The sequence below is a fragment of the Arachis hypogaea genome, chromosome 15 (genome assembly GCF_003086295.3).
Source record: "Arachis hypogaea cultivar Tifrunner chromosome 15, arahy.Tifrunner.gnm2.J5K5, whole genome shotgun sequence".
NCBI classification, from domain to species: domain Eukaryota; kingdom Viridiplantae; phylum Streptophyta; class Magnoliopsida; order Fabales; family Fabaceae; genus Arachis; species Arachis hypogaea.
Window position 1 is genome coordinate 25541045 of NC_092050.1, and position 15448 is coordinate 25556492.

A 15448-nucleotide genomic window follows, 5' to 3' on the forward strand; every position below is an offset into this window, starting at 1 on the left:
ATATTTAAATAGATAAATTTAACTATATATATGTTGCATTTTGAAAACATTAAAAAATGAATTAAAATTCCTAATTATTTTTCTTGAAGAATAGTAAAACTATCTATTCTACTCCTTTAATATTCTTATAACACCATGTTTGAAAGGAAATCTGATAATATTTATTGAGTAATATTTTTAGAATTAGCTAATAAATACTATTAAAACATATTGTTTTAAAATTTTTAGTAAAAGTATAATAAATTTGAACTTTTATAAAATTTTGTATTACTCTCGCACTTGAATTCACTTGTTAGCAAAAAAGGTAAAAAGCTCACTCTTTTTTAGTATTAATATACTCAATTCTACTAGATAACCGATTATGGATGCAGTCAACTACAATTAATTCGTAAAAAAAAAACCCATTAAAAAAAAAACAGCACCACAATTTAAGAGTCATTCTAATTTTATTATTAGAAAAAAAAAAGACAATCATAAAAAACAAAAAGAATTATCTAAAATATTTAAAATTATTAAAAAAAATTATTTAAAATTTTTTCAATTATAATAAAAAGAGTGCATTACTTTTGGATATTTAACATCCAAAACATAAGAAAAATAAACATCCAAAACAAAAAAAAAGTACAAAAAACAAAAAGAAACATCCGAAACTTAACAAAAAGAAACATTTAAAATTATTGTAAAAGATTATCCAAAACTCTTTCAACTATGATAAAGAAGAAATCATTTCTTTTAAATATAGAAACATTCAAAACCTAACAAAAGAGACATATACAAAATTATTTTAAAAAAATTAAAAACATAACAAAATAAGACATCCAAAATTAGTAGGAAAAAAATCCGAAAACTAAGAAAAGAAACGTCTAAAACTATTAAAAAACAAAATCCAAAACCTAAAAAGAAGAAACATCCAAAACATAAGAAAAAGAAACATAAAAAACATATAATAAGAACACATCCGAAACCTAGAAAAAAGAAACATCCAAAACTAGTAAAAAAAATCATCTAAAACTTAGAAGAACACAAAAACGACAGCGTTGCTCTCTCGAACAACCTGTGGCAGCGATAAATTATGAAACCAAACAAAATGTAACACAAAAAGTAGAGAGACGGCGAAAAGTCTGGCACGCGTGGCAGCAAGATCAGTTAGAAGGGTTGACAGCAAGAGTAGTTCGATGTGGAGGGTCCGACCGTGGCGAAGAGAAGAGTTGGGATTGGAGAAGGATGCGGTGGCGCATGAGGGGTGATGGATCCGGAGGGCACCCGAGAGGAATTACAGAGCGAGGTCGCCACGTCGTAGGGAGAGAAATTGGAGGGAGAGGTCGTGCTAGGAGTTGAGATTGGATGACGCGTGTTTCTGAACCTCCTAATTTTTTGGAATTTCAAAATTAGATTTGTTTTTAAAGTTTGTCAAATTAACTGCATGTAAAGTTGAGTACCTATATTTTCTCTAATAGACTAACAGTAGTACTACACTCCTAATTAGAGATGGCCAAAAACCCGCACCCTCAAATACTAGCGGGGATTATCCGCGATAGAGAGGCTAACGGAGATCGACAAAATTTTTGTGGGATAGGACCCACTCTTGCAAATAAATTGGGATGAGACGAGAATTGAGTTACTTGTCTCACAGAGATTATAAAATTTTCGTAAAAAAAAATTTACTTAAATATCCTTACATGTATAAGTTATATAAGTAACCCTAATTTACTTTATTTTAATTTATATGTTAAAAAATTTATTTGCATATGATTATTTTAAATTTATATTTGAATTGTATTTGATTTAATATATTTTGTTAAATTGTATAGAATTTTATTATGATTATGTTAAATTTTTTTTAAAAATATTTAAAATTTAATACTCATAGATACTCCAAAATATAGCCTCTTTATAGAAAGAAATAAACGAAAATTCATGACAAAAATAAAGCAAAGCCAGAAAATATTTTACAAAATGAAAATGAAAAACGGAAAAAAATCTCATAGAAATTTATTTTCATCCCTACTCCTATTTTTTCCTTTTGTACGTTGGAAGAAAAAAAAATTGAGCTACAACTAACAAAAGTGGCTAATATTTTTTTATATGAAAACAATTTTAGTATAATATTTAATTATTAAATTTTATGGTGTTTGTCAAAATTTTGAGAACTTATAATTGATATATGAAAATACGCAAAGGCATATTATCCTGCTACCAAAATTTTTAAAAATACCATAAAATCTAATACAGAGTATTCAAAATTTTACTAATATCTAAAAAATAAGCAAGAAAAAGTGATTGGACAAATAATCCAAATTTGTTACCGCGTTATGGCATTCAGAATGCGCGTCAATTGGATTTTCCTTTCAAGTGGCCTATAAATATGCTTCTCTCTCTCTTCTCCATAACAATATGTGTATTCTTCTTCTTCAGTTCATGCAAACTGTCGAGCAGTTCAAAGATAAAAGGTGCACTCACCAAAGATCAATGCCTCTCTTGCTAGTTGCTACTACTTAACTTTTCCACAAACCCCTTCCCTTCTTCTCCCCCTATTTTATCGTTCTTGTATTCGTACTTGTTCTTTTCCTCTTGACCAATCTCTTTTGTACCCTCATATCATTTTCTGACCACTTATACTTTCACCAATTATTTCTTGTTTTCACATGTCACTTGTATTGTTTTAATCTGTTCCTAGTTTTTAGTTTTTACCCTTCCATTTCCCCATCCCGGTTCTTGCTGTAAAATTAGTTACATTAATCAAGTTCCTAATAATTTAATAATGCGACAGCCACAATTACAAATTACTAGTAGTTACTATGACTAACACAGGTATTAATTATTGCATTTGTTTTAGTCAATGCAGTTTGCAGAGGGAAACATGCCAGAGCCTTAAAGACAAAGCTCTCTCACCATTCCCACACAGCAACAACAGCATGAATGAACATTACAAGGCCCAATCTTAAACCATTTTTGTTCACACACACTCGCACACACTCTCTATCTTTGTTTCTCTCTCCTCACCGATATAAATTTCTGCAATACACCCGAACAAGTTCTCCCTTCCAACATTCCCATATCTCCCATAGACTGAGTAACCACCCAAAAGAAAAGAGGGAAAGAGAAACACAAATTTACTATAAGAAAATAGGGAAAATAGAAAGGGAAATACAGAACAAAAGATAGAGCAAAATTAACATGAACAAACAACTCAATTTCAGCTGGCTCTTTATCCTAATCCTCTTCTTATCAACATCACCATTTCTTCTCAGTGTAAGCACAAATTTTATTTTTCTCTAAATCCCATTCAAAAGTGTCAATCTTTTCACACTTACAAATCCTAACTCAACAATGGGTGTTCATTTCACCAATGCAGGTTTCCTCCGCCGCGGACGGCGGAGGCGGCGCCACCAACCCATTCACCCCGAAGGCCTCTCTGCTTCGCTATTGGGACAAGGAGATCCGCAACAACCTCCCGAAGCCAAACTTCCTCCTCTCAAAGGCGTCCCCGTTAACCGCCGTAGACGCAGCCGCATTCTCAAAACTCGCCGGCTCCGGAGGCGGAATCGCACTCTCTACGCGCCTCCCGGAGTTCTGCGCCGCCGCGAACCTCCTCTGCTTCCCGGACCTTGGAGCCTCGCTCGAGAAGCACGACAAGGACGCCAACTTCGCCGGCTACGGAGACAAGAACTTCACCAACTACGGAACAAGTCGACCCGGTGGTTCCGACGCGTTCAAGAAGTACTCCGACGACGCCAACATCCCCGTCAACGACTTCCGCCGCTACGGCCGCGACTCCGCCGGCCATTCCGAGAGTTTCAGCAGCTACGCCACCGACGGCAATGTTGTCGATCAATCCTTCCACACCTACGGCTCCAGCGCCGCAGGAGGAGGCGGTGATTTCCGCGGCTATGCCTCCGGTGTCAACGTCCCTAACCTGGGGTTCACATCCTACTCTGATCACGCCACCGGAAGAACCCAATCCTTCAATTCATACTCAGAAAACGGCAATGCTGGACAACAATCCTTCACCTCTTATGGCAAAAACGGGAACAAACCCGAGAACACGTTCACAGGGTACGGAACTGAGTCCAACGTTGTCGGGTCCGGGTTCTCTAACTATGCTGAAACCGCCAACGCCGGCAACGACACGTTCAAAGGGTACGGCGTGAATATGAACAACCCAACCAACACTTTCTCAAACTACGCCAGCGGCGGAAACGGCGCCGTGGAGAGCTTCACCACCTACAGAGAGCAATCCAATGTGGGTGCAGATTCTTTCACCTCTTACGCCAAAGGCACCAACGCCGCCAAAGTGGAGTTCAGCAACTACGGAAAATCGTTCAACGAAGGAACTGACACGTTCTCAGGCTACGGAAAAGGTTCCACCGGAAAAACCGAGGTTGGGTTCACTGGCTATGGAGTCAACAACACCTTCAAGGATTACACAAAAGACGGAATGTCATTCGCGAGGTACACGAATGTGAGTTCTGGTTCTGGTTTGGGTTCTTCTCTAGTGAAAACGAAGGATTCTGGTATCAGTGGCAGTTTGGTAAATAAGTGGGTAGAACCGGGCAAATTCTTCAGAGAGAAGATGATAAAGGAAGGTACCGTGATGCCCATCCCTGACATTAGGGATAAAATGCCTAAAAGGTCGTTTTTACCCCGGACCTTATTGTCGAAACTACCCTTCTCTACTTCTAAGATCCCTGAACTGAAGCAGATTTTCAAAGCCTCAGACAACGGTTCCATGGAGAAGATGATGAGAGAGTCATTGCAAGAGTGCGAGAGGGTCCCATCGCCCGGGGAAACGAAACGGTGCGTTGGATCGGTGGAGGACATGATCGACTTTGCAACTTCGGTTTTGGGTCGGAACGTTGCGGTTCGGTCAACCCTGAACGTAAACGGGTCGAAGAAGAATGTGTTGGTGGGTAAGGTTATTGGGATCAATGGTGGAAGGGTCACGCAGTCTGTGTCGTGTCATCAAAGTTTGTTTCCTTATTTGTTGTATTATTGCCATTCGGTTCCGAAGGTTCGGGTTTACGAAGTGGATCTACTTGACCCAAAAAGTAAGGATAAGATTAACCACGGTATTGCTATATGTCACTTGGATACTTCGGCTTGGAGCCCCACTCATGGTGCATTCCTTTCTCTTGGGTCGGGTCCGGGTCGGATTGAAGTTTGTCATTGGATCTTTGAGAATGACATGACTTGGACCATTGCTGATTGAGTGAAAAGGAGTTGATAAAATGTGTGAAGAGTATGGAGAAGAACAAAAATTTCTGCTATGAAAGTTTAGCAGGAAAATTATATTTTTAAGTATTTATGGTTTTTATTTTGTTAAATTTTTTTTTGGATATTTTTAGATTTGACAGAAAAGTTTAAATTATGTTTCCTTACATCTGGAAGAAGGTATATTTATAAGATTATTATTATTATTATTACTCAAAGACAGTTATTATTGTTATTATTATAAGCTTCAGCTTCTCTCAAGTTATTAGGCCTTTACCTCAAATATTTGAGGCAATGAATGGAGCAATGCTATTTTTATATTTCCTAAGTGACTACTATTTTGAATTTGATTATGCACTTTTCAGTGATTGTGTTTGATTCACAGGTTTGGTACTGTTACAATTATTAGTGAGTTTTTGTTTGCGGAAGGGGCATTGATTAGAACACACTAGAAGAGTCCATGAAGAGACAAAATGAAACATGATCCAGATTGTGCATGTTGATAATTTTGAGAGGGAGAAGGGAAGCGAAGGGTTGAAGGGAGAAGAATTTGGAGGGGACGCGTAAAATTGGAATTTCCACAAATATACAAAGCCATGTGAACTTGAAAGGATGAGGTGGTCCTTTAGACACCCAAAACATGCTCTTGTATTGGTGTGGCAAAGTTCACGAGACAGCTATTCTTGCCCAATGTCCAAACCAAGTGCTACAAAAAATTTAATAATAATAATAAGGGTTAATACTTAAATTCGTCCCTAAAAGATCATTCATTCTTTAAATTAGTTCTCAAATGATTTTTTTAGTTATATTAATTTCCGAAAGATAAAATATAAGTTAAATTAGTCCTTCCATTAGTTGAATGATAACGTGTCACGTTAAGTGCCACATGTCACAAGATGATTGGTTGACGTGTCAGGTTAGTGACACGTGGCATGTCACTTGACATATAAAAAAGTTTTTTATAATCAAAATAGTCCTTTAAAGTCCACATGTAAATCATTTTCATTCTTAAAATTTTAAAAATTAATCAAATTAGTCCTTATATAATTTTTTATAATATTAAATTTAAAATATTTTTTGATATTACTAATTTTAATATTATTTTTTAAACCTTAATAAATAAAATTCTCTTTACATAAAATAATAAAAATAATTAAATTTTTATAAAGTTATTTTGTCATTTGTATTTTAAAATTTTACATTTTTAAATTGTAATTTTTTATGTAAATTTTTTTATTTAAATGAGTTTATCAAATTATTGTTGATTATATATTTAAAAATTAATATTTTAAATTTTATTAAATAATATAGTAATTATTTTAAATTTTAAATCTTTTAAATTTTTAAAATTATAATTTTTATTATTGCTTAATTTATATAGTAAAACTCAATAATTGAAAAACTGATTTGTGGAATCACTTTTTAAATCTTAATATTCTAATATATTTTTTTAAATATTTCATTTAAAACACAAGGAATTTTATTTTAATACGAAACATATCTATTTATATAATGTACTAGTGAGAAGTAGCCTGTATTATACATAGGTATAATGTTTCCTATTTCATTTTATCTCATTGATTTGTGAAATTAAAAGAAAAATTATATAATCTATTTCAAACATATAAAATACACAAAAATTTATTATGATCTTTGCACGTATTACGCTTAAGAAGCAATTCATTTAGCATATAATAATAATAATAATAATAATAATAATAATAATAATAATAATAATAATAATAATAATAATAATAATAATAATAATAATAATAATAATAATAATTAAGCAACAAATTTTAATATTTTATAAAGTTTTCAATTGAAGTAAAATTTGTGGATTTTCTTGAATTTTGACTCTAAATATCACTACCATTACGTCCTATATGTAAGTAATACCATAATTGAAAAAAATGTAGTAGAAAAAAAAATAGTGGTATAACTTTATTTAGGTTAACATACATAAATTTTGATTTTGAGGATATAACTTTGTTTAGGTTAACAAATACATACATTTCAATTTTGAGTATATATATACATATATTCCAGCAAAATGTAATAATGTAAGAAAAATGTTTTAGAATAGAAAAGAATAAGAGAGATTTTGAGAAGAATTAAAGGAGAGATATAATTTTATTGAAAAAATTTTTAAAAAGAAAAGATACAATTACTAATTTTTTGTTTGTCAATTATATTTCTATTAAAATTAGTAGTATAAAAAATATTTCAAATTTAATATTATGAAAAAAAAAATTATATAAGGACTAGCTTTATTACTTTTTAAAATTTTAGGGATAAAAATGACTTACGTCTAGACTTTCAAGAACTATTTTGATTATAAAAATTTTTTTTACATGTCAAGTGACACGTGTCACTGACCTGCACGTGACATGCCACGTGTCACTGACTTGATACGTCAACCGATCATCTTGTGACACGTGGCACTTAACGTAATACGTCATCATCCGATTGACGAAAAGACTAATTTGACTTATATTTTATCTTTTAGAGACTAATATGACTAAAAAAATAATTTAAAAATTAATTAAAAAAATGAGTGATCTTTAAGAGACGAATTTAAATATTAACCCATAATAATAATAATTCTACTTTACAGGTTTATCTAATATTTTTACTGTTAAATAGAATGTAGGTTCAATAAGTGATTTTAATTACTGGATGTTTACATACTAATTCGTTTCTATGATTCTAAGTGTTTAAATATACACTTTATTTTTCTAATCCACAGATAATGTCATTATACATTATTTTGTATAATAATACAACTATTATATAATTATTGAATTTTTTAACATGATAATTTCTAAGGTTAATAATTACATTGGATCTTGACCTCTCTTTTTCAATATTTTATTTGGTACTATAGTTCAGAATGAATATCTAATCTATAATATCATTATATGTATTTCGCCTGATTTTTAGTAATTTCGATAGAATGTCAAATTAAGTTTGTATCAAGATTTTTATTCAGAGAATAAATACAATTCTTTTAAAAAAAAATGAGCTCAATTCAAAAATTATTTAGTATTTATGTAAAAAATAAAAATAAAAAATGCGAATAATGTCGAACTGAAAGCAAGATTGAATAAAATTTGAAAAAAAATAGTCAAAACAAAATACTTAAAAAAATAAAATAAAAGTAAACAACTGATAAAATGGGTGAATAAATATTAATAAACAATAAATAAATTACAATTTAAAATAAATAGAAAGAAATTTAACGTATTTGAAAAAAATAAAGCAAAGCAAAACGATAAAATAAATTGGAAGTAAAAAAAAAAATTAAGGGAATAAATAAAAAGGCTGACTCCAGACAATCACATGTACTTGCATTTCATAACTTTTCGTTCGCGTCACTAAGACTGAAAATTTGTAGAATTTTGTGTGATGGTGTAGTGTTCAGATTGAAGTCTCTTCAACTTTTCTAAATTTCTCCTACTTACAGACCATAAGGATAGACTTGACCCCGAAAAATTTTGACCACGATTTATTTTCCTCCTTTTTCTCAGGTCACGGCCTTGCCTTAACCCTGGAAATTCTTGCTCTCTATGGTGGACTCCCTACATCTTCTCTTATCTTAGTCTCCAAACTTCATGTTCTTGTATCGTGCTCAGATTTAGATCATGTGCAGTTCATCTGGTTTCGACTTTAATCAATCTCGACTCGACTTACAATCATCATCATGTCCTTGACTTTGATTACTCTTGTCATGACTCTTCTCATAGTCGAGGATGGGTTTTCCTATAACCAAGTACTTACTTCATGAGCTCTCGACTTCATCTTGGACCCTCTTTGACTCAATTCACATGAATAGTCGAATGTCTTAATAGGTCGAAATTCGTACTAACAAATTGTCCCTTAAAAATTATTTTTTCAAAATTTGAAATGATGAGTTTTATTTAGCCACGTGCCATTTTCAAATTTTCAAAATTTTTGAATAGACAGTTATATAGAAATGAAACAGTTTGCACATTTCTGCGAATACATATTGTTCCCAATGGTCTTTAATGGGCCTTCCTCCTTTTAAAACTTTCTCATATTCTCAGGGTTTTACTACTTTGTTCATTTCCATCATTCTCACCATTGTTGATCTTTCCAAAGACTTTCCATCTTCTGTGAAAAAATTTTTCCCCCTTTTCTCTTTTGAAAATCTCCTTTATCTTTCTCATGGATTCTCAATTAGGTCTCCACTCTAGTAGCACCCCTGATGTTACTGCCGCAACTTCTTCTTCTACTACGGTTGCTGCTATAACCACCACCACCACTGTTCCTGTCACTACCTTAACAATCGGAGTCACCACATCATCTCTTTTTCCTGCTTCCACTATTGCCACTGCGGTTGCCACTTCTGCTTCTGGTGGAGCTTCTGCTATTCCTGTTTCTTCTTTGCAAGAAGAGGATGATGATGATGTTCACGTCGTAGACCCTCTTCCATTGGTGGCCAATGTGTCACAATTCTATAACAATAATGGTACTCTGAGAGCTCTTAACCCTGATGTAGAGACCACCGCCCTATGGCGGAGCCAGGTACTGCTTCCATTCCAGGTTACCATTGTCTTGTATTCATTCCTAGGACCAATCTCCACCCAGGAACAATCGAGTCGATTTCTTCTTTCTTTCCATCTCTCCCTGAACACCTTCCTTTGATTTTTTACAAAAACATTAAGGCTACTTATTTTGCTAGTCGGTTCTTTAGAACAGCACCCCTTAAGGAATCTAGTTCTTCATTCTCGACTTGGATGTCGAGACTCTCTTCGACCTACAAACCAGTATGGCAGTCCTTAGGGATTTTTGCCGCACTAAGGTTAGCTACTTTTGAGTTGTCACATACTATGCCTCTCTTAGGAGCTATATTATATTTTTGGTGTCAAGCAACAAATAACTTCAATTTTTCTTATGGAATGATGGCCCAACCTTAATGAAAATTTTTCTTTGATCGGCATTGCTCCCAATGCGGAGGATGCATGTTGGGCTACGAAATACCCTGATGATGTCTTCGACATCAACTTCGACTCAACCTCTGTGTCGGATTTCATTTAGAACAACATGAGTTATGAGGGTGACCTTGTAACTGAGAGTGAACGTATGACTTTCTTATTCTTGTGGCTAAATGCTATTTTATTTTATCCTAAATCAATTCAGATCCAGAAAAGTAACTATTTGCCACTAGCTATCATGCTTCATTGTAAGAAATACGTCAATCTCCCCTCTCTGATTCTGGGCTAACTATATGAAACACTTTCCTTAGTAGTTAGTGAAATCTATCGAGGTGAATCCTCGATCCTTTTGGTCCTCTTTGGGTTGCAAACCTATAGTTGAAGGCTGTACTTGAGCCTCGATTCATTGCCTCTTCTACTCCTGTCCCAAAAGCTTAACTTGATGGTATTCGAGTATCTCAACTCACTTGGTCGAAGCCACAAAATCATGCCTAGTATCGATGCCTTTTGTTATTTCATCAACCTTCTTTTCGACATCAAAACTGATGATGACACTTTTTATTACTCCAATCCATTTACTTGTCAAAAAGTGATGTCGGATATCTTCATTTTTTAACCAGTCTCAAACTTGAGAATCAAGAAATTGTTGATGAGCTATGGTAAAAAACCTTAACTCCCCAAATCCTTCCTGTGGGTCTGCCTCATGAGTCGACCAAGGCTCTAAAAAAGAAATTGATTACCTACTACCCCCAATATGTGTCGAGGCAGTTTGGTCTTGCACAAGCCTTGCCTTCCCCTCTTTCCTTTGACTCTGCAGCACAAATGATCCACTATGAGGTGTTAAGTTTAGAAGAGTTTGATCAAGTTTTAGATCTTAATCACCAAAGGATGACTTTCCAATACCAAAGACAAGACATAAAGTTTTTCTTTCTTTTGACTCCTGCCTTCCACAAATGGTGGTCGACTTACTTTACTTCCCACTGTACTTCGTCTGAGCAAGCACTCTCTAACTTGGTTCTTCCTTCTGCACAGACTGCTGCAGCGTCAAAGAAAACCAAAGGTGAGCATGTCAATGAAGTTGTTGCGTTCAAAAAATGCTATAAGGTAAAATGACATTTCAGGAACGTAAGGTATGTTTTCATTGAAGCCTTAGAGGTATGGGAAAAGAAGAAGGAAGCACATTTCTATAGATGTCTCGACCATTACTTCAAAGCTTTGGCTTGAGACCCTTATGCTCAGAAAATTAATTTTATGCAAAAATTCAAAATTTCCTTCTTTTCCCAATGCCCCTTTTGGCCTTACCAATCGACTACCTGACCCTCATAAAGGAGCCTTAGAAGTGGGTTACCGACTCCGAAAGAAAGATCCTCGAACCCTGGGTATAAACACGACTAGTGCTGTCTATTACTAGGGTTTCAGGGATAAGATTCATGGTCGAACAAGGATCGCTGGATATCCTCTAAGTACCATGTTTTCTTAAAATTTTATCTTATACTCTTTCTATCTTTGAGCTACTTGACCTACGAAAATAACAAGTACAGCTCTCGACCTCAAACCAGTCGAGGAGAATTGGGAGTCGGAGGAAGATGCAGCTCCAAAAAATACCAAATCCAAGCAGGGTCGAGGTAGTGGACGGTCGGGTGAGGCTATTCTTTCCTCAAAAAAGCATGGTGCTGTCGACATCCTTTTTGGGACTAATCCCAAGAAAGCACAAAAAACAAATCCTACAATTTCTTCTAAGGTATCCCTGTAATACCTTTAAGGTTTATAGTCGATGTTTGTTTTGGGAAATGTGTTTAATCTTTTCATATTTTGTCTGAACAGTCGAAACAAAGCTCTAAATCTCGGGTTGAAGCAAAAAGTCACTCTGGACTAGGAGTTGACCCGTCTGGTATCGAGACTGAGGTGACTCAACCTCCTCCACGTGTGGTACTTCGACCGTTGACTATACCAGCCATTCCTATTTTGAGTCCAATACAGCCTAGTCCGTCAACTGCTGCTTCTTAGGCCTCGACTACTTCTCTAATTGTAAATTTCTCCACCATTTCCTTATTTTATTTTTGTTTATTCATATTCACCGACTTATCTAATTCAGGCGAGCTATACGCCTTTGCCAAGTGATGCAAAAATGCGTTTAGAGTCGGGCCACACTTTGATGACTGTTGCAGCCACGTCTACATTTACTCCAGACACAAGTCCAACTGCTGTCAAACATGATTTAGAGCCCCCATTCGATGTTCCTGCACTAGAGAATGGGGATTTAGACTTTGAAGATCTCGACTTTGATGTCTGATGAGAGAACTTTTGCGTGGTCTAGAAAATTGCGGATAAATCCTCGTTGCAAGTATAGTTTCTAAACCTTCAAAAGTCCTTTCATACAAACGTTTTGGGTGTCACAAGTAACAAACCCCTTTAGAAATTGTTAACCGAGTATTCAATCCTCGGGTCATCTTCTCAAGGAACTGCGAGGTAGTATGTTCTTATTATTGGCTATAAAGGTTGTAATCGGGGTTTAGAAGATGAGAAGCAAGTAATTTAAATGACAAGTAAAGTAAATGGCAATTAAAATAAATAAATACTGTAAAGCAGACTTTTGGCAAGGTAAGAGAAGTCGGAGGTCCAACGTAGTTATCTCTCTCAACTATAATGAAAGTTGAATCTAAACTCCACTTGGTCAACCTTTACTAGGGCAAAGGAAAGTCAGGGGACTAATTAAATTGACCCTTGAATCCTATTTATTTCCTAAGAAAAGGTTGGGATTACTTAAGTCAGTTCAATTAGCAAGATAACGATTATCAGTTATGTTGAGTTTAATAACTGTTAAGTTACTGAATTTCTAACCAGGACCAAAAGGGGAAAAGTAAAATTGATAGAAGAATAAAAATATCCTTAGATGGGAAGCAATGGTAACTTAATTCAAAGGGAACAATCATAAACTGAAAATACCTCAATTATCATTAATTCAAATAACAGTCTGCAACATGGAAGAATTCCTAAATCCAATTATAAAGGTAAATAGCCAACTCAGATACTGAAATAAATAAATAAAGTAAAAGGGAGGGTTAAAAACAAAGAAATATAAAACCTGGATTGAGAGTCACTCTTAAAACAAGAAGAAATCCTAATCCTAAGAGAGAGAGAGAGAGGAGAAGATCTCCCTCTCAACTAAATCTAAATCATTAAAAAATAAAATATGCGAGCTCTCTTTGAATGGATGCATTTCCACACTTTATAACCTCTGGTCTATGTTGTCTGTACTTGGATCTGGGCCAAAAAGGGCTTCAGAATTCGCTGGGGGCGTATTCTGTAATTTCTGGTGCGTGGCTTCTGTCACGCGTCCGCGTGGGTCACGCGGTCGCGTCATTTGAAGCTTTTCCTTGCCACGCGGTCGCGTCAGTCATGCGACCGCGTCGCTGCTGATTCGTGCTTGGCACGCAATCGCGTCGTCCATGCGATCGCGTGGATACCAGTTTCCTTAAAGCTCCGTTTTGCTTTCTCCTTTCATTTTAGTATGTTTCCTTTTCCATCCTTTAAGTCATTCTGCCTTAGAAAATCTGAAACTACTCAACACACTGATCATGGCATCGAATGGAAATAAAGGTAATTAAAATAATTAATTTTTAAAGCTTAGAAAACACGTTTTTCACAATATGACATAATAAGGAAGGAAAAGTAAAACCATGCGATTAATGTGAATAAGTAGGTGAAGGATTGTATAAATCACTCAAATTAAGCACAAAAGAACTCATGAAATATGGGTTTATCAATGTCGCCAATATGCTGTCGGAGGCTTGACAAGTATACTTTTCAAAAGGAATAAGAGTTTTCTCCTCTTCTGGTCAGGAGCCAAAAATTGTTCCTTCTATAAAGAATCAAAGCCCATCATGTCCACCCATGAAGAAAAAGTCATTTCTCTTGAACTTCAAATGCTAACAGGTCCTGACCCTTTAATTATCAAAAGGGTTAACATTGTACTTGAATGCCTTAATCAACCCCTAGAGGAAAATAACAACAATGCTGAACTAAAAACTTGATTATTAGAGGCTCTCGAGTTTCTGAAACAAAAGATTCCAGTCGACGTCCATGCAGCCTTAGATACATTTATTGAAGATATTTATAATTATATCTCAAAGCTCGAATATGCTAAAAGCAGTTTGAGAAAGGTAATTGAGGCTTTGGCTACCCATGATACACAATTGAAGAAATGTGAAATGGCGAAATCTCAAATTGAAGAGGTTTTGACAGAAGGTTAAACTAAAGAGAAGACTATAGCATCCAGGGTCGAGGCACTTGAAAAAGAGCTGGCTGAACTGAAGGCAAGTAAAGCAAAAAACTGAAGCCACTAATGCGACACTTACTCTTCGACTTCAAAAGATAAACCAAGCACATGTAAAAACTTTTACTCCTTTTGTACGAACTTTTGATATCTTTTTAATTAATGACCATAATTAATGACAATGATATAACTTGAGATATTTGCCATTTATATGTCCTAATTGTCGAGCAATTGTTATATTTCTTAACTCATACGCATTGTCATCAAATATTTTTTCGACTCTAAAAGGTGCTTCCTATAAAGGTGACCCACTTTCTCTTAACTTGCTCAGTGGGAAGAACTAATTTTAGTACTAAATCACTAACTGCAAATCTTTTACTCTTTACTTTCTTGTTGTATGACTTAGCTATAGATTCTTTTTGTCTAATAATTCGATCTAGGACGGTTAGTCGAGATTGATCTAATTCATCTAATTCATCCATCATACTTAACCAATATTGTTCGACAGATAAATCATTTTGTTTTGCCACTCTAACTGTTTGTAAATTTATTTCAAGTGGCAAAACTGCTTTATGACCATATACCAACTCATAAGGTATCGAACCTGTAGCTTCTTTAGGTGAACATCTATATGCTCATAATACTTGACTTAAAGTATTATGCAAGTTTCGAAGCTACCTCCCTATATGTTTCTTGATCGAACTTATTAGAACTTTCTTAATGGCCTCGACTTGGCCATTAGCTTGCGCATAATAGGGAGTCAAGTGTATAATTTTAATTCCTCTCGATTCGGCAAACCCTTTTATTTGTCGATCAATGAACATGGTTCCTTGGTCCGTGGTCAAGGTTTGGGAAATTCCGAATCTATGGATAATTGACTCCTCAATGAGGTTAGTTATTTTGGCTTGCGTAACTTCTTTGGGCACAACTTACACTCATTTAGTAAAATAATCCACCGCTATCAAAATAAATTTGTGCTCCTTAGTCGAAGAGGGATGAATCA

At 34.7% G+C, this 15448-nt stretch overlaps 1 protein-coding gene across 2 annotated transcripts; it reads left to right on the plus strand.

The window, feature by feature from the left end:
* The first annotated feature begins 2313 nt into the window (after nt 1–2313).
* On the plus strand, nt 2314–5429 carry LOC112750021 (polygalacturonase 1 beta-like protein 3). 2 transcript variants are annotated; one of them, XM_025798508.3, is made up of 3 exons: nt 2314–2450; nt 2846–3252; nt 3356–5429. In XM_025798508.3, exons 2-3 carry the CDS (start codon nt 3178–3180, stop codon nt 5207–5209), a joined length of 1929 nt encoding a protein of 642 aa, XP_025654293.1. In that variant the 5' UTR covers nt 2314–2450; nt 2846–3177; the 3' UTR covers nt 5210–5429. The 2 variants fall into 2 exon arrangements, with proteins under 2 accessions (XP_025654293.1, XP_025654294.1); XM_025798509.3 differs by having other exon boundaries at nt 2336–2450; nt 2837–3252.
* Nucleotides 5430–15448: the final 10019 nt, after the last annotated feature.